We start from the raw sequence: 18,395 nt of genomic DNA on the forward strand, positions 1-18,395 counted from the left end.
CATCTCCGAGTTTCTGTCTCGGTACAAACATGAAGATATTTACGCTGTTACTCTTCTACCAGATCCTATGAGAAAAGAAATCCAGGTAACCAGGTTGTAGCTCTTTATAAGTAAAAATTTTAATTTCCATCATTTCACACCATAATTAACACCTTCACGCCTTATTTATCTGAATGCATCTTGTCCGGTAAACTAAGTTTTGAATGTTCATTTTAAACTTTTCTTCCATCAAACAAATAGCGCAAGCCTGACCTGAATGGTCCCGCGGTCAAAGGGGGTGTGGTTTTGGAACTCCAGAGTTTGGACAGGAGACTGGGATGTAATGATTCAAATTGTGTTAAAAAGTTTTTTTTCCAAGGAGAGCAAAGGAATCATTTTAAATGCACAAATTATCCTTCACAGATAGCACATAATTTAGCCTGAATTTCAGACAATTACTTCGAGTCGTTTTTACTCCCTTACTGAGGGAGTTAAAATGCCCCTTGAAGATTCAGGCTACAAATAAATACCCAGGTGTCCAACCTTGTTCCCAGGTTCTCTTTCTTACTGAGATTCTCTCTGTCTCTCGCTCCGTAGATACGGGTAGGAGAGAACCCTGGGAACAAGGTTACCAGGTGCCACTCTGCTGTTAAACTCCTTCTTCCATTCAGAAATTTCTCTTCACACAGGTTCCATACTGTTTGTTGTGTGGTTCTTTCCTTGACTACATTCATGAAACCAACTTTTGGATGAGCTCTGGAGGAACACGTTCAGTCATCCATTATGATGCAGATCACAACCTCCACTGCCTGGTTTCTGGACGTAAAGATTTTATCATGATTGAAAGAAAATATGCTGAAGACTTGTACTTCTTTGAAATGGTACAGTAATTAATGAAAGACTTAATGACAACAACAAACTTAATTTTAAAATAAGCTGATAATATCACAGACACTGCCCACAGCTGGCAAGACTATTCGAGGTGGGACAGTGCATGCAAAAAAAGATTAAGGCGAACTAAGGAACATTTATAGACTTATTTCTTGATAAAGTAGTAGTATTATTTTAGACAAATCCATCAACGTGTATCCCCCGCCCTGATATCATGTTTTAAATCCTCCTAATGCAGCTCTCACCCTTCTCTGTCATCCTTTTTTCCCCGGCCATACCTCAAATTTTCTCTTCTTGGTTTACCCCACCCAAACCCATCCTGTACCCTAATTCACTCTCAAACATCATAAGTTTCTTCTTTTATTCAAGCCTTTAAACACCCACCTGCCTCTTTTAAGGCAAGCTTTACCCTCTTTTCCTGGCCAAACCCTCCTAAACTGTTGAAATCCCTTCTTGACTTACTTGTTATATTTAAGCCACATTCGACTTATTTGAATCCAGTGTACCACAAACTGAATATTATATTCCATTCTTAAGCTTTTCTTGATTTTCTAACATGAACTGTACCTTTGAAATTAACTTTCGGCCATACATCCTAGGTAACCCTTTACTTTTGGATTTTTTTTCTTTCAGAAAGAGTATTCAGGATCATCATTTTCTGGAATTGACCCTAACAATGTAGACTTAGTGAAATTCCCACATGTAGCTAAGGTTCCATGGACATATGCTACACTCAGCCCAGGGGACTGTATCTACATTCCCGCAGGTAAAAAATATCAGTAAAAAAATCAACAATCTTCTATTAAATTGTTATCTTCCAGATCATTCCAGTCAACACACGGTGATCCATCCATAGTCTCTCCCTGGATCAAAGCAACACAGAAAGCTATGAGAATCTAAAGTGAAAATTTACCTTTTAAATAAAATTATAATTGCACTTTGAATTATTATCCCCAAAAACTCATCACAATAAATGCTTTCTATTCAAATTAATATCAAGAGCGTACTCTCCACACTAATCGATATCTTAGCCACATACAACCCACTATCTCTTTCTTTTCACTGACAAAGGGTCTATAACATCAAAATTCTCAGCTCTTTACAATGGAAAATTTACTTAATCAACTCATATAATAAAACTTTGTTCCCCCGCAATCCAGTGATACTTTAAGAATCGGCCTGTTCTAAAGAATTGTTAACATTAATACTTGGTTCTGAGTCTGAGCCGAGGTATAAAGCAAAAGAAAGTGAATGGAGATGCAGAGGTAAACAATTAATTTCTTTTGTTTTATTCTCGTCAGCATCAATATTATGAATTTTGGTAATGGGTCTTTAAAGCCTCCCTGCCCCACCCCTCTGCACTGATGGAAAATAGCCCACTGGCTTATCTCCCGCCAGTTGGGATTTTTAGTTCAAGGCAGACAAACAAATGAAAACATGGCTTTGTTTTCTCAACAGAATACATCCACCAGGTCAGATCATACAAGAGAACAATATCAGCCACAATTCTTTTCACCTCTGGTCCTCTTTTGGACACACCCTTTAAACCTGAGGGTTGTAATGAGACATTAAATTACACACCCCTCAGTGACGTCGAAGTGCACTGGACATACCAAAAGGGGGATGCATATATTGAGATGGGGTACATGAATGTAGAAGTAATGAGGCACAGTCTTCTAGCTACCATGAAAGAAAGAAATGAAGAAAACTTAACTAAGGAGGCGTTTTTAGAGTTCTGGGGAGATTACGAGGAACAACCATATGAATACCATGATGATAATATCAAAGAAGACCCAAGAGTAACTTTTGAAAAATACTTGGATAAGAAACACAAGGGATTTGTCACAAAAGAAGATATATTAAATATCCCAAGGGAAACTTTAAAGGCACTAGCACGACTTGTTGATGTTCCTCATGGGCCGCAAGCTAAGACTGAAAATGGTGCAAAACTGGATAAGAAACTCGCTGTGCATGAAGACCTCTAATGACACAAGGATGAAAACATTATTATTTATTAACTTTCAGTTGATACTATTAAAATACAGTGTATTTATATGCCAAAGAAAGTGTCAGGAGCTTCAAAAGACAGCAACTTAAAACTGGGGTACAGTCTACTATTGCAATGTAGCTGAGACAGTCCTGCTATAATCGTGTATGGCCAAATGAAATACACAGTAACAGTCAGTTAATCAAATTCCTGTTTCTGTGTGAAAAAAAACTTGCTATTCTCTGCCATTTAGGAGCAAAGATAAGACGTGCCACCTGTCCAGGAAACCTTCTTACTAACAAATAAAATTTAAATACAATCCTTATTAATTTTAACATTTCTTTTGATATAACTGAGTTTTTCATGTTGGTGAATTTGATTGTTTTCAAATGTAAATACTTTGTAGCCATGAGTCAATTTTCTGAAAACTATAGTAACTAGTTATTATCAAATGCAAAGTCTTTTTAACCACAGTGAATGTCGTTTGATGGTTTTTTCTTTTCTTTTCGTGATACTGGTATCCTTTCTACCAGAAAATTCAGGTTGGTGAATGCAAACAACCAGAAGGGGTTGCTAAGCAACAGGGCATCCAGCATATTTAATGTTCTTGAAATTGTTCCAAAACAACAGGAGTTAATCTGCTCTGATCTTCTGTTTACTAACTTGCAGTGCCGTTGAATGGAAGGTTGAGTTGCAATGATGGTTATGTAACCACTGATGAGATGTTCTGAGCACAGCCTAAGAACCTGCAGAACTATTCCATCATTTCCAACTGTAATAAAGAGAACATGAACTGAAGTTAAAAAAAAATGAAACAGATGAGAAATACAGGAAGGAGGATCCGAGGAAAATTCACCGTGGGTTGGGAAAATGCATGCAGGGTTATTATATTTTATTTTTCTGCTGGCTGGCATTACTATTTTCAACTGTAATAGAGAAAAGAAATGATAATGTCGCAAAAACTAAATTTGTAAAATTACAGGATAGGTTGGCATATTCAGAGAGAACATGATAAAAAAAATGCCCACTTGCTTAAAATCAGCCTGTTTGGAGGGGAGATATAAGCACTGTTATGCTCTGAAGACCCCATACAAATCCTAACTTTGATCATAAGCTATTGAACTGTTCTCATATCTTTTCTGTCGCATTTTCCTCAAAGTTGTACAGTCGACAGTCTTGGGACTAGAGAAAGCATCTAGTGAACATGGAGAGTTTTAAAATGCCATGTGTGGTTGGGCAGGGGGTAGCAGCTTGTCTCCGTGTCTGCTTACAGGAGGTGTCCACCGGGGTGAGTTGAGTGTAGCAGAGTAACTGGACATGAAATAAGAACACTTACTAAATCATCAGCATCCTCCAACATATCATCAACTGGGGCTTCTTCTTTCTGACCTCCCCCATCTTCTAGAAACTAAAATAAAACATTAAAAAAACAACCATTTTAGAATTATTTATCATTCTAAAACTCAGTATAACACCCTTTTAGGAGAAAGACATTGTCATAAATTCACATTTTTCTCTTCTTTTTTAAACAGTTAAAAGATAAGATACTGTATTTCATGATAACTGAAGACAGTACATGTATTATTATTTCTCCTCAAAGACAAAGAAGCTTACTTCTTTAGCTTGATCATCAGTAGCATTACTATCAGCGGCTTCAGTTTGAGTGATCAAAGTTACTTTTTCTGCCAAAATAAAAATTAATACAGTACACCTTTGTAGATTTTTATCTATGTAAAACCAATACCATACACCAGGGCAGGCCTGTCACTACAATTTCAGCTTTCCAGGTACATGTATTATTAGTAGACAGGGAGATGGATGGCTAGGAATATCTTTTGGTTCTATTTCCTATGGTTTCCTGTGAAAATAGCCCGGGGCGGGGCCATGCTCATACCTCTAGAGGGGAAATCCCCATCCCCCCGGCCCTCAGTGACAGCTGGCCCTGACCAGGATAATTGTATCCATTTTTCAGTAACAATAGGGCCATTTATACGAGGAAAAATAAGACGCGAACTTTCCGTATAAATGGCACATTTCGTCTAAAATAAGAAGCGGCTTAGCTAAGATGCGTCTTATTAGATAAGACATGCTCGTATAAATGGTACAGTTCGCGTCTTATTTAAGACGCGTCTTATTTTTCCTCGTATAAATGGCCCTAATGTATACAGTGTAAAATCATGCAATTTTCACCAAAGCCACTCAGCACGCTAACTTTTATTACAACACCTTGATTTTTAACATTTTCATTTTAAGCAGACATGCAGAGTACCAACCAACAGCTACTTCAAAAAACATCCGCACTGCTGACAACTAGATTTGCTACACCATGAACTAAAAAATATTTCACTATTTGATTATAAAATCATTGCTCATTAAATGTATAAAATTGTTACTCACTGTTTAGTCATACCCTTCTACAAATTGCAGTGCCTACCTTTGACCAACAGAAGCCAAAATTCATGTCCCCTTTGGTTAATTATCTTCTCTTTAAATTCTTGAAGAAACATGTTTAACATGGCCGATTCACCAGCCTGCAATAAAAATTTAGCCAAAGGCATGAGTTATACAGCACTCCAAAAGTGTTTCTGCTAACTTTAGACAAAATTGAAACAATTAAGACAAAATTAACTATAATGCCATCACATTGGTTCAAAAGACAGTCATGTGGGTATCCAGGTGGTATCTCTACCTTGATAGCCTCTACTCTCAAAGCCTTTACACAGTCCAATGCTTTGCCATACAATTGATCTCCGAAGGAATCTAGCACCAACTGCACAATCCGTTCTCTCATCTGTTTGGCAGCTGTTAGTTTCAAATAAAAACAAATAAAATGGTTTAACATGAAAATTCAAGCAGCTTATAAAGTTTTGAAAACATCCTCGGTTTTCACAGGACACTCACCTTCATCAAACTTATCCTCATCCCTTCGACTAATAATGGCTCGAAAATCTCCAACGGGATCAACTGTACCAACCTGAAAATGAGTGGTATATACTGAAAAAATCAAATGAGCCGACACTGCACAACCACTTAAAAACATCCTATGATGCAGAAGCAACAGCTATGACCTTTAGCCACACTCTACTCAAAGAAATAAGGTCAAGGCTTGAGGTGACAATTTTATGCAAATCACTTGTCTGCAATAAATAAAGAATGATGGTAAATTTTAAGCTCAGAGAAGAAATAAAAAATGTGTTCATCACGTCACGAGCATAAGACAAAGAAAAAATCTGAGTCCCTGGCAAGAATTGAACCTATGACCTTCCACACACCGGTCACATGCGTTAACCACTGAGCTACAAAGGACTTGCGGCAAGCTACAATCCTGGAAAAAAACTACTTGAGAAAATGTTTTCATTAATGTGCACTACCTAACGCAACAAAACTATTTCCAAATCACCTGCTTTGCGTAAAGAAAACTCCCTCCTCCAGTTCAGAGTTGCTTCCTACAAATGCTTAGAGATCCGGCTTTCTTTTGAAGACCCAACAACACTGCTTTCAGGGGGAGGGGGGGAGGGAAGAATCGGTCAGCTACGAAGTTTAGAAAAAATGCCCCCCAAGTATGCAATTTTCTCAACAGTTTTGTCCAAGATTGTAGGCCACATAAAACGTTCATGTATGATGTGCATCCTGAGTACCACTGGGATCAGCAAAGTCAAAAGCATCATGTGTGTCATAAATAAAGAATGATGTCTTTTGTAGAAACTCATCTGTATTTTTGTATTAAACCCTAAACCTCAAGTTGGTGTTTTTGTTTACAGGAATGTAGGAAAGGTCTACAGTACTGCAAATTACATAATAAAATATCAATTTGTTTTAAATAAAAGGAGATGGAAAAATTCAACATAGTGCCAAGTGTCGACTTTACCTGTGTAACCTCTCCCTTTGCCAAGCTTGCCATACTAAAATCAGTTTCATCATGGTCATCTGTTGTGCTTGTTGAAGGTTCCCCATTCTGCTCAACGTCTCTACTGAAGTTAAGTAAATGAATAAAATCATTAATTTAAGTATTTGACTACAAAACAGGCAATGGAACAGTGGAAAAATTAATAGAACAATTACATGGATCTGAAGACATTTTCAGCTGTGGTTTCTTTTTTCTTCTCAACTTTTTCTAGATGGAACATATCCTGAAAAAAAATGTTATCAATAAACATTAATACAGTATCACTAAAGCACTAAAACTGATTTTAGTAGTTAGTTAGTTAGTTATTAACCAGCTATCCAGAATATTGGTGCACTTAAAAATACTGGTTATTCAATTACAGCAGCAAGCAAAGAAAGTAGTGTCCCATAGCCCGGTGCTAGTGGATTTTGCTATCGGGCCAGTGAATTCTGTTATTAACTGGCCTGAAAGGCAAGTGCAGTTTTTTGAGGAATTCAAATTACAGAAGAACTGTGAAATCAATCTGCTCATCAAAACGTTTTTGGGGCTAGTTGAAATGATGTTTGGGCCAGTAAAATGTTAGCTTCAGCTTACCGGAATGGCAAGCTGTAAAAATGATTTTCTTTGCACCCTGAATTACAGCAACTTAACTACACTGTGAAGGAATACCAAACAATTTCAGACATGAAAAACAACAGTAGATACAGTAGAATCCCAGTAACTCGACATCTGGAGGGAAATGAGAAACAGTTCGAATTAGCTGGGAATTCCAGTTATCGGGGTAAGTTTCAGTGAAATTTTGATCAAAGGAAAGGAAATTTAGTTTGAGTTAGCAGGGAATTCGAGTTATTCAAGTTTGAGTTTAATAGAGACCTTTAGATTCTAAGACGAGTACGACTACGAGTACGACATTTTCTCAATACTAAGTAGTGCACCCGCGTGAACCAGCGTCATTTTGGCGGGAAAACGTGGTAGCCGTCGTCACTCTACTACGAGTTTTAGCGAGAATGTCAAAGTTGCGGAAACAAGTTATCAAATGTTAGAAGTTTTATCATTTTGCAATCAGGAGAGGGTGCAACCTCCTCCACTAAAGGTAACAGTGCTAACTTTTCTAGTGAAAAATGGTAAAATGAAGCTTTCCGGGGAGTCTATATTTTGAGAATACGCGAAAAAACTTGAAGTCAAGTCTCATACTCGTAGTTGTTCTCGTCCTTGAATCTAAAGGTCTCTAATATCAAGGTTTCACTGTAATCAAGAATTCAAATTACTAAATTGAGGTTTGAGTAACTAGTGTTGGATTGCACTCATTCATCAGCCTTTTTAATACCTTGACTTTTGTACACTGTGGGACACATCTTGCTTTGAATTCTCCACTGGGCTCTAAATAACTAGAAATTCAAAGTTCAAAGTTCATTGTACTTCCAGCACATCTAAAGATGAATTATAGAGGATCAATAAATACAGTGGAAACCCACCTTATGACCACCCTGTTTATACGACCACCTAGTTATTACAACCATATTCTCTTGACCCAAATGTGAAAATCACAGTGTCATTTTATTATTTGAAGACCCCGCTAATACAACCACCTCGTTATTAGGACTGGGATTTTATGGGTCGAGGTTGGATTATGGCCCAACAGTGGTTGCATTACCAGGGTTCCACTGCAATAATTTGTTAATTGATGATAATTAACTAATTATTATTTTGATTATAGAAAGAAGTTGCTTTGAATAATACTTCTCAGAAATGAGAAAAAGTAGTAGTTAAGAATGATGCTGATTTTTTTTTCTGCTCCCTAAGCGTTCTCACCTCGCAATAACTGGCTCTAAATCAGGCAAAGATGTGTCATCTGGATTAAGAGCACGGTGCTGAATACACTGAAAGTATTCAATATAATACCATTAGAATACCACTGTTACTTTCAATTCAAGCATTTTTGACTGCATGACTAAAATTAAGTAATTTGAATTTAAACGTACTATCTACATACCTGGAAAACTCTCTGTCGCACTGGATTAAAGGTATTTTTGCATTTTAATGCCTCTGTGGTCTGTCCGTCTTCACCACTGTCAGATAAAGAAAAATAATTTTTTTTTATATTATTACGTTACTAAGAGAGAGAAACAACAAATACCATAAAGAGTCACCTACAACTGTGCATTTGTTAAATCCATTACTGTGATGAGATTATCAATAGCATCTTCTTGTTCTCCTGCAAAAAAACCTTTTGAAGTTAGTTGTTTGAGGCAGAACACATTTTATTCTTGGAAAAGCCATTTACTTTTCATAGTGATTTAAACAACACCATAAATTATTACACAAGTTGTTACGTACATGTAACATCTGAATTTCTGAAAATATTATACAATTTAGAATAATTGCCTATTATTTCTTTTACAAAAAAAATGTAGCTTTCATTTAAACCATGCATCAAAAATACTCTCTGAGGATCTAATTTAATATTATTGCAATTAAATTTAAGCATAGATTGTATAAATTACCAGTTGGCTTCCATTTCTTGTTAGCATCAAGAGGAGCAAAGGAAAATTGACGCAGGTCCTCTGCAAATGGCAGTGCAGTGAACAGAAGACACTGTGGATAAAAAAATAAAACAGTTAGAGTGTGGCAAGTACTGAAACACCAAACTGCTCCTGCTCCAAGTAAAATGTTGGTCCCGTCTCTTGTTGGAGACATAAAGAATAGTGTCTCCAATATTAATTTTATACTTTCATGCTAAATACATTGGCGCTCATATAAAGTGCATATATATATTTTTTCATTTATTTTAAAATGTGTTTATAAACATCTTATTATTCAAGTCTTAATGCAAACAATGGGATTTCACTGACATACGATTATGCATAATAAGACCTGACGTCACTATTTCATTCATTTCTAACTTTTGAAATGAAATTTAAGTACAATAATCTTAATAATTATTGTTACCTCATAGTCTTGTTTAATGTGAGGAGCCAGGAAGCCAAGCTTGGGTGGGGCATTTTTGGCTCTGCAGTATCGCACAATAGCCACCGTGTTTAATTCATACATGCCATTTATGAATGCTGACAGCGCAACTGCAGCATGCTAAAAATAATTAAATTAAAGTAACTATTTTTTTAATCTATATTCATCAATGATGGAATTTAATTAAGGAAAACAGAGAGGGTGGTCTCCAAAGCTTATGAAGGTTTGTAATTCAAAACCTGAACTCAATTCATGCTTTCAAACAGTCAGATAAGGCGGAAAAGCACTAATATACAAAGACTTTCTCTCGCCGGAATATGCATGATCATCATGGACACCACCAAAAAATGAAAACTATAGAAAAATAAAGCACCTGATGATCAAAACAGAGAGAAACAGCTGCAAAAGTAAAAATGGCACGGAAAGTAGCCACTAAAACAAGGATGATTGTGAAACAAAGTTTTTCTTCAGTTTTTCTTTAGTTGAAACAAAAAAAGAAAATGAATTGGTAAAAATCAAACAGCGACAGAAGACATTAAAAATAATTTAGGCAAGTGACATGCAAACCTATGCCTCCTGATGGTGCCGTTCAAGAGGGCATCTCAGCTCATTGTCCATTACTGGTATATAAACACAACAATACCTGGTCACCAGGCTGTGGAACGAAGGCTACAACATTCTCTCCTGAGTATTGGTATCTCTGTACCTGTGGTACAAATTAATAATTATGACTATGCATGTTTACTATTGTCTATAACCACAGATACTGGGCTTAACTATGTTTTGATAAATGATAACTACAGTATTTCCTTGAATAAGCACCGCCCCTGATTAAGTGCCACCCTTGAAAAAGCACCATATTTGGGACAAAAAAGTTAACAAGCACTGCCCGCAAATAAGCACCACACTTGAGGCATGAAAATTTAACAAGTGCTGTGGATGAGGTTATTGTGATATCGGAACAATCAAGGTTGAGGTAAGTGTCATTCAGGCCAACTTATCTATGACCTTGACCATTCCAGATATCACAAAAACCGGCTCTAATGAAAAAAGAATTGATTGTTTAATTGACATTGTCTTGAAGAAAATAACAACAACAATGGGGGGAGGGGGGATCAAAATGTTAGTTACTAAAGAACTTTCTGCTAGGTCATAATCATGATTTTATCGCTTACATTTTCATTTGAAGTAAAACAAAGCACTGACAGACATCGTTCTGTGGGAAGTTTCATACTGTCCTTGTCAATCCTTGTTAATGGAACCAGTGTTTTACCGTAGCGATAACCTAGAGAAGGCCTTGAACATTAGTGCATCATCATCTAGTGCATATTATTAATTTTTCAAACACTGTTACCGTCTGACCAACTACAACTGACCCTGTTACTGACTGCCCAGCTAACTGACTGACCTAGTTACTGACTGAGTGACCGACTGTCCAACTAAGTTACTGACTGCACAACAGAGTAACTGACAGACATGGTTAATGACTGTCTGGCTGCATTACTGACAGCCTGTCTAAACTGACTGTCGCGTAACGAACAGGGCCCAGTTGCTTGAAGTATGGTTAGCGTTAACCAGCATTTAATACCATGACAACGTATTGGTTTTGATACTGCTTAACCAATGGTTAACGCTAACCATGCTTCGAGCAACTCAGCCCAGGCCAACAGACTGACTGAATAATTAACTGACTGATTGAGTGACTGATGACCTACTTAAGTACTGAATACAATCATGTACATTAAGTGTCTACCTTGTGCAACATTTTCCTTGTCCACCTCTGTGTCATCCTCATCATTCAAATGATATGACCTCTGCATCTGTACCTCCATGGTCTCAGGGTTTGCAGACATTTGAGATACGGCTGAGAGCTTTTTCCATGTTGCTAGTTTTTCTTCCTTTACCTTAGTAAAAAAAAGCACTGTTAGATAACCATTTTCATTACACTGAGACATAGCTCTGTAAATCTCTGTTGAAGACCACTCCCTTTGATATCTCTATGGAATGATGTATTTGACACAAGTAACCATGTTATAAATTACCCCACACAGTTGGGTGTTGCCAGGGGGCATACGTACCATGTGCCAAAACTTTATTTCCTTTCCCTCAGTGGTGATGGAATAGGAGGTTCTATCTCACTATGGAAGAGTTTTTTTCCCTTTATATCCTTTGTTCTAAAGGTTCCACTTTATCACAAAATACTCCCTTTCACTCCACTTCACTAAAAATCATATTTTCCTTCTTGTAATGTCCTCTTGTGTTGCAATAACATAACAATATTGTTGTTGCTAATTTCCATTTCCTCTAGTCTTTCAACATTCTTCGAGAGTTTTGCTAATAATTTATAGTAAGCATTGTCAGGTCCAGTTACTTGTCATTGGCATTAAAAATGTATTAAATTCATAAAGTACAGCATACAGTATTTTAAGCAATCTTAAAAGACTGCAACATACCCTGATATAACCATAGACATTTATTTTTAACTGGGAACCAATCTCCAGTGGTCCTCTGAATACTGTGGTTTGTTTGACTGATCTGGTCTGGAAAAAACTCAGCATTGGAAGGACATGACTAAAAAGTGAAAAAAAATGTATCCTGCAATATAATAATGAGCAGTACGTGGACTAGTAGTTTGTTATTGATGATGATTCCTGCTTTCCAGTACTGTTTGTGTCCAAAGGGTGAAGTCCAAATTGAATATTTTCCCACCCTCCCCATCCCCATTGGGCGCACACTCTTACTTTTTAGGTACCATTTCTGCTGCTAGTATTCTGGGAGCAAATTATGAAGTGACAGCTTCCCATGTCTGACATACTGGCAACCAATGATTGCTGAAGTGGACTGGAGCAAAATTTAGTCACAGCACAGGTCATATGCACCATGTCCCCCCAACAAAATCAATATGAACTGGTAAATTGGAAAGCAAGATGTGTGTTGTGGTTCAGTTTTATCCGTGGTTTAATTTTACTTTTTCAGTAATTTGTATAATAATGAGCTTGAAACAAAGGAAAATAAATGTTAAACCAAAGATAAAATCGAAGCAAAACATTCATGCACACTGTATATATAAACTTAGTCTGACTTGTCAACAGTATGTTCATATGTCACCTACATATTGTTGTGCTAGCTGTCTGCTCTTCTTCACAGGTATTGTCATACTAATGTTGAGAATTGGCTTTTGTGCACGTTATTTCATACAACATTAATCACCTTGGTTACAAATAATCACCTGAGGGAATAAGTCTCTCCATCTAAGGTCTCTAACAACTGCCTCATACAGTTCTCTCCTGCTACCTACAAAAATAAACAATTTTGTCTTTAAAAGTAATCACATTTGAATCTTTACTGGATATAAAAATAATACTTATGTGGATTTATGGCCAGAAAGCGCGTATTTACCACTACATGACTTTGTACACCTGGTCTAATCAACCACCTCTCTTTTGGGTGGTGACGATTATTACGTTTACAGCAGATATTGTCGATAATGGGAATAACAAGAATGCCATATAACCATGAATGGCAAAATGGACACTATAACACTCATAAGAATCTGTTCAGAGCATAGCACAAATCATTTGAATAAGGAACAACCAGCAATCAATGAAAGGATCTTAATATGCATTCATACAGTTTTAATGTCCATTCCCTTTCAGGTTCAGAAATATCATTTTTTTCTTCAAATTAATTAGAAAACACGATAACCTGTTGTGGTGTCTTCTCCTTTCTGAGAAGTCCACCAGAAGTTGTAGGACCACTATCATCACCCTCACTTCCACCAGCAGTGTCTGACGTACTGTCATCATAAAGATCTGGTCCACTGTTTAATATGGAAAGAGCACATTGCCATATTATGATACCAAAACAATCCATACATTATAACATGCATCATAAAATTATGTTTCCTAGAATTTTTCAATATAGACTGTTGTATGTACCAGGGTTGTCAGAGAATTTTGAAGTAGATGGCTGAGTCGTCAAAGTAAACAGCCAGTTTAAAAAACACCATCTGTAAAGAAATGCTAAGCAGAGTAGCCTGCCGATACTAACCAAGTAGCCGGCAATTTTCGCCAGCAGCCGGCTACTTTTGACAACCCTGTATGTACACAGCCAGATTTATTCAACAAACCAGTTACACTGTATGCATAAAATTTCTCATACTTATAATATTATTTTTTTATTATTACCAGATTGAGGTAAACTACTCACATTAATGTAAGGTGAATCTCCAGGCTCTTTAAACCGTTAGTGATTGTCTCCAGCTGGTCATTACCAAAGGGAGATCCCAGATCAGAAAATAAATAAATCTTTTTATCATACTTGACACTGAAATAAATCAATTAATTCAAATAGATATTAAAATATATAAATGGGTGGATAGTTGGGTGGGAGATAAAAAATAATCTAATAGATAGAGATGGTATTATAACTTACTCAAGTCCATTGTCAAAATAATATAAAATAATATTATTATTACACATGACTAAAATTCTGTTTGAAAAAATGAAATTACTTTACCAAACTCTGAGAATAAAATTAGGGAAACTCCAGTCAACTCTCTTCATAGCCAACACTGTAGGAACCGCTGTAAAGCTAGTGTCCTAATAGTGAGAGTTTATTTAAGTCAAACATCTTCCATTCATTTTTGTCTGGGATTTAGCAGCCATCCATATTATCGGGGTGTCCATTACAGTGGGATGTCCACAAGGCGAGAGTTGACTGTATTAGTTTGAATGTAACAGATATAGTTAAGTTGTCTCACTTTGCCTCTTCACGTAACAAGTCCATGCCAACAACAATAGCATCAATAACTTAAGATCAGTTAAGGAACGGAGAGGGAGCAAAGTATGTACTAGCACAAGAGTCATTTTAACAGGCCTGAAAAATTTTGATGAGCAAGATAAATAATTACTCGCCATTTATTATTGCACCTTAAATTATTTAATTTTTAGCATAATTTATAAATTTAATGTTAAATCAGCTTAGAAAACAGGTTTCGATCCACATGAATTTATTAGAAATTTCAACCATTTGTCTTTCTGTACTTCTGTAATGAATTCCCCCCAAAAAATGTCACTTGCCCATCAGGCAAGTTATAAGAACAGAATTCACTTGCCCAATCCCAAAATCCACTAGTCCCAGGCTATCAGACACAACTTTCTTTACATTCTCAAAAGTCAGAATCATGTTTTAATACCAAGTGGATAAGAACAGGTGCACAGAAGAATCCCAGTGCCACCAGATTTTATGTCAAATTTAAATTCTGCCTTTGATTTGCAAGCATATAAGAGAATATTATTATTTTGTCACTTGTGGCTTCACTCTACACCCCATTTCTTATTGCCAAATACACAATTAACTGAGTATAAATGTGAGACTGGGCCACTTTTTTTCCTGGTTTTCTCCAAAACAGGCACATTTTTGTTAGGTTTCTGTTAACACTCTTATAGTCTTATAGTCTTATAGTCAAAGGATACAGTCTGTTTCAACATTGCCTGTAATTAAATAATATTAATACTTATTAATACATATTAACAACATAATTTATTTGCATTACTGACCAAGTGTGAGATCGAGACAGCTTCTTTTTGTGTATTTATGGACCAAGACAGAAAAGGCTGTACTACAAGACAGCTCAGCGTTGCACGTGCAAACTCTTAGCCATGAATAGTGCGTTGAAAAAATTGGCCAATGCTGTGGATTGTACTAGCCTGTTAAAGACAACAAGGCTGTCTAAAGTTCTAAGCTAGAATACAATGTATGTTAGAGCTTGCTGACCTTGGCAACTTGACTACACAATATACAAAAAGACAAAAAGACCACCATAAAAGTGTTACCGATGACTACAATCAGGGACAAAAGTAGTTGACACACTTGTTCAAAATGGGTGCTTTTATCAAACATTTAATTCATTTATTATTTCATTCCTTTTAAACGCCGTAAACCCCCTCACCCCCCGAATGAACGTTGTCTGAAGTAAAAGAAAGACTTAAAGGTCCAACATACAACATTGATTTTGGGGGGAGGGGGTTGGGGTAGACAGGGGAAGGGAATAGGTATGTTCACGATGCAAAAAGGGGCCATTTTACGGAAGTGTCTCAACACTTTTGTCCTTCATTGTAGCTTCACATTCCATTAACCAGATTTTACTGGTGTGACAGTAAAATTGCTTTTACACATACTTTCAGATCACTGATTTTATTTATTGACTGGCCTCAGCTGAGCAGCCTACCTGGTGTGATCTGACTGTGAATAAACTGAAGCATTTCCAAGTCTGGTAAGCCAAGATGGCGAGCAACAGTGATATTCTCATAGCCAGCTTTCATCTTGTCATTTAAGCTATTTGATGTTCCTAACAAAATAAAGAATGAGAGAAGCTGACAAATCCCAAACAGCATATATCTGATTTTTGAAAGGACATATTTGCAATTTCTAGGGTTTACTATCAAGGAGAGTTTAATATGCTCTTAAAAAATGTTTGGGTTTATTTTTGGAAAGAGTTTCACAGGCATGTTTTTTAAACTTACAGGCACTTCCACATAACCACTTATTAGAACCTCACAAGGCGTGGGGGAGGGTAGCCTGTTAAATGGTAGGGAATGGGAGGACAGGAGAGAAATGAAGTAAATTATGAAACTGTGAAGGAGGAGTAAAAACTCTGGCTAAAAAATTCGACTCTTAATGGGTGAGAAACTATAAAAGTTGTATGATTATTATGCTGCATACCTTCAGTACCAAAGAGGACTAGAGCAAATTCATCCTTTGTGTTTGCAAACATCTAAAGAAAAACAGTGCACAATTAAATTTGTAAGGGCAGTCTCAATATCATAAATCATAATAAAAATAACCTGGTTAAAAATTGAATTAGAAAATTACAAATGTAATGATCCTATTTAAGTAAACATTTAAGCCCAAGCCTCTCAACCTTTTACAAAAATATTTTAAACCCAAAAACCTGAATCAGAAGAGTGATGAACATAACCACTAATAACATTTTTTTAAGGCTCAAAATGAATTTGGGACTGTTGTTGGTCGTGTCAACGCACCAAAGAAATTTGAGCTCGGTCACATCTCTCTCCGGACTGGTCAAAAAGTTAATGCAATCCTAACAAGCAAAAACATACAGTGAAAAAAAAGCTTGTCCTCTTAAAACTTAATGGTGTGAAATGTGTTTTTCTTTTGGCACTTATTTACATGGCCAGTAAAGTGACAAATGGTCATCTTGGTCAGACATTGTTGCTTGACTGACCATTATTTTTGAGCCCTGTTTTGGGTGATTACTTTAATCAAATCAAAATATGGCCAGGAGCTCGAGGGCTTGTTAAACAGAACTTTCTAACCTTCCTCTGTAGGATCATGTTGATGGCCTTCACAGATGTCTCCAGGGAAGTAGCATGACCAGGTGCCGCTTGGCACATTGAAGGACTTACATCAAGAATAATAACAACAGCATCCTGTGTAAACAACACACATAAACAAAAAAAAATACTTGTAAACAACACGTCACATTGATTTAGCAGCAGGGGAAGACTGGAAGGGCGAGGAGTCTGAGGTTATTCACCATTTACAAAAATTTTCCAAAAAATCTAGTTGAAAAGTGAAATATGTCACATAGCTTTTCGTGTCATTCCAGTGGAAAATTTTTTGGAGCAACGGAACATCTAGAGACGTAGTCCTGTTTTTCCAGACGGAAGGTTCCAATTAGGAATTGGTGTTCTATTTGTTAAAACCCATCTTTGATACCAGTGTTTCAGACTTTCGCAGCCATGTTTTGGGTAAAGGAACTGATTCGTGCAAATGGTACAAATGTCAACACAATTCAAAAAAATGAAATTTCCCATGAGTCCTGAATTTTGTTTACCATTTGTCAAAGCCGTGGTTTGCCCATGTAAATGGTAAACAACCTCAATATCCAGCAAACACCTTCTAATGCTTTGCACCTATAGGAATGGTGTACAACTGGTGATGTCACTTTGTTACAAATAGGGGTAGTACAGAAAGGAAGCTCTTCTCAAATAGACTTGTCCCGGGAAACATGTCAACCTTTTGACTGACCCATTGTCTCTTTTCTCACCTTGCAGTTTTATATTTGATCGATATACCCCAGCTTTTTCTCCTTTGTTTCAAATAAAAGAAATTTAATGCTCGAAGTTGCAAGTAGCCCCTAACTCCTTCACTTCTCAGCAATACGTTGGCGCCCAAAATAAAAAAATCCTTTATTGTAATACTTTTTAACCCAAGCATCGATCATGATATACCAACGAAAACGTGAGAAGGAAAGCTTGCTAAGCTAAATGAAGCTTTCAACTCTTGAATAGAAACTCAACGTCATTTTTTAGAATTGATTTTTACGGGATTTAGATCATCGTTGAAATACCCCACAGTCAACTTCACATTAGTTACAACGTTTCATTGATTTTGACAGCAATTTCGTTCGTCATTTCGAAACATGTTACCTCAGATAGATAACTGACTTTTAAGGTGAAAGATCATTAATTTGCAACCTCGCTAAATTCAATCATTTTGGTTTCAAAATGCTTCGATCGATTACATTCTTACCTTTGCAGCCGCCATTTTGTACTGGTGACGTCACACGATCAAGGCCGTGCTTGCCCGATGAATTTCCCGCCAAATGTTCTTCAAGTTAGTCACGCGATCATTTCCTCGGTTGTGTGACAAGAAAAG

General features: G+C 36.7%; 2 protein-coding genes across 3 annotated transcripts in view; one reads left to right on the top strand and one right to left on the bottom strand.

The window, feature by feature from the left end:
- The window catches only part of LOC140946294 (tRNA wybutosine-synthesizing protein 5-like), a 3,707-nt gene extending 519 nt beyond the window's left edge, over positions 1-3,188 (top strand). The window contains exons 1-4 of the mRNA XM_073395387.1: positions 1-85; positions 669-860; positions 1,504-1,636; positions 2,329-3,188. The exon at positions 1-85 is cut by the window's left edge and continues 519 nt beyond it. Coding sequence (XP_073251488.1) covers positions 1-85; positions 669-860; positions 1,504-1,636; positions 2,329-2,855 — 937 coding nt within the window. The 3' untranslated portion in view covers positions 2,856-3,188. The remainder of the gene's footprint in view (positions 86-668; positions 861-1,503; positions 1,637-2,328) is intronic.
- Positions 3,189-3,289: 101 nt separating this feature from the next.
- On the bottom strand, positions 3,290-17,163 carry LOC140946292 (X-ray repair cross-complementing protein 5-like). Of its 2 annotated transcripts, none has more exons than XM_073395385.1 (26): positions 17,051-17,163; positions 16,437-16,488; positions 15,943-16,062; positions 15,188-15,205; positions 14,473-14,521; positions 13,920-14,036; positions 13,416-13,530; positions 12,940-13,004; positions 12,164-12,281; positions 11,464-11,614; positions 10,886-10,995; positions 10,354-10,416; positions 9,693-9,830; positions 9,248-9,338; positions 8,898-8,958; positions 8,737-8,812; positions 8,556-8,623; positions 8,071-8,131; positions 6,920-6,987; positions 6,726-6,825; positions 5,759-5,831; positions 5,547-5,659; positions 5,292-5,388; positions 4,472-4,539; positions 4,194-4,265; positions 3,290-3,629 (listed from the first exon to the last, which is right to left on the bottom strand). In XM_073395385.1, exons 1-26 carry the CDS (start codon positions 17,126-17,128, stop codon positions 3,612-3,614), a joined length of 2,160 nt encoding a protein of 719 aa, XP_073251486.1. In that variant the 5' UTR covers positions 17,129-17,163; the 3' UTR covers positions 3,290-3,611. The 2 variants fall into 2 exon arrangements, with proteins under 2 accessions (XP_073251486.1, XP_073251485.1); XM_073395384.1 differs by having other exon boundaries at positions 6,726-6,828.
- Between the last annotated feature and the right edge of the window lie 1,232 nt (positions 17,164-18,395).

The sequence above is a fragment of the Porites lutea genome, chromosome 8, assembly GCF_958299795.1.
Source record: "Porites lutea chromosome 8, jaPorLute2.1, whole genome shotgun sequence".
NCBI classification, from domain to species: Eukaryota; Metazoa; Cnidaria; class Anthozoa; order Scleractinia; family Poritidae; genus Porites; species Porites lutea.

Excerpts from the sequence above, each read along its gene's own strand:
- LOC140946292 (XM_073395384.1), bottom strand. The coding sequence starts at position 17,128 with ATGTGCCAAGCGGCACCTGGTCATGCTACTTCCCTGGAGACATCTGTG. Across the intron at positions 14,037-14,472 it reads TTGTTACGTGAAGAGGCAAA|TGTCAAGTATGATAAAAAGA; the intron begins GTGAGACAACTT and ends GATTTATTTCAG. Across the intron at positions 10,417-10,885 it reads GTTTTACTTCAAATGAAAAT|GTACAGAGATACCAATACTC; the intron begins GTAAGCGATAAA and ends TTTGTACCACAG.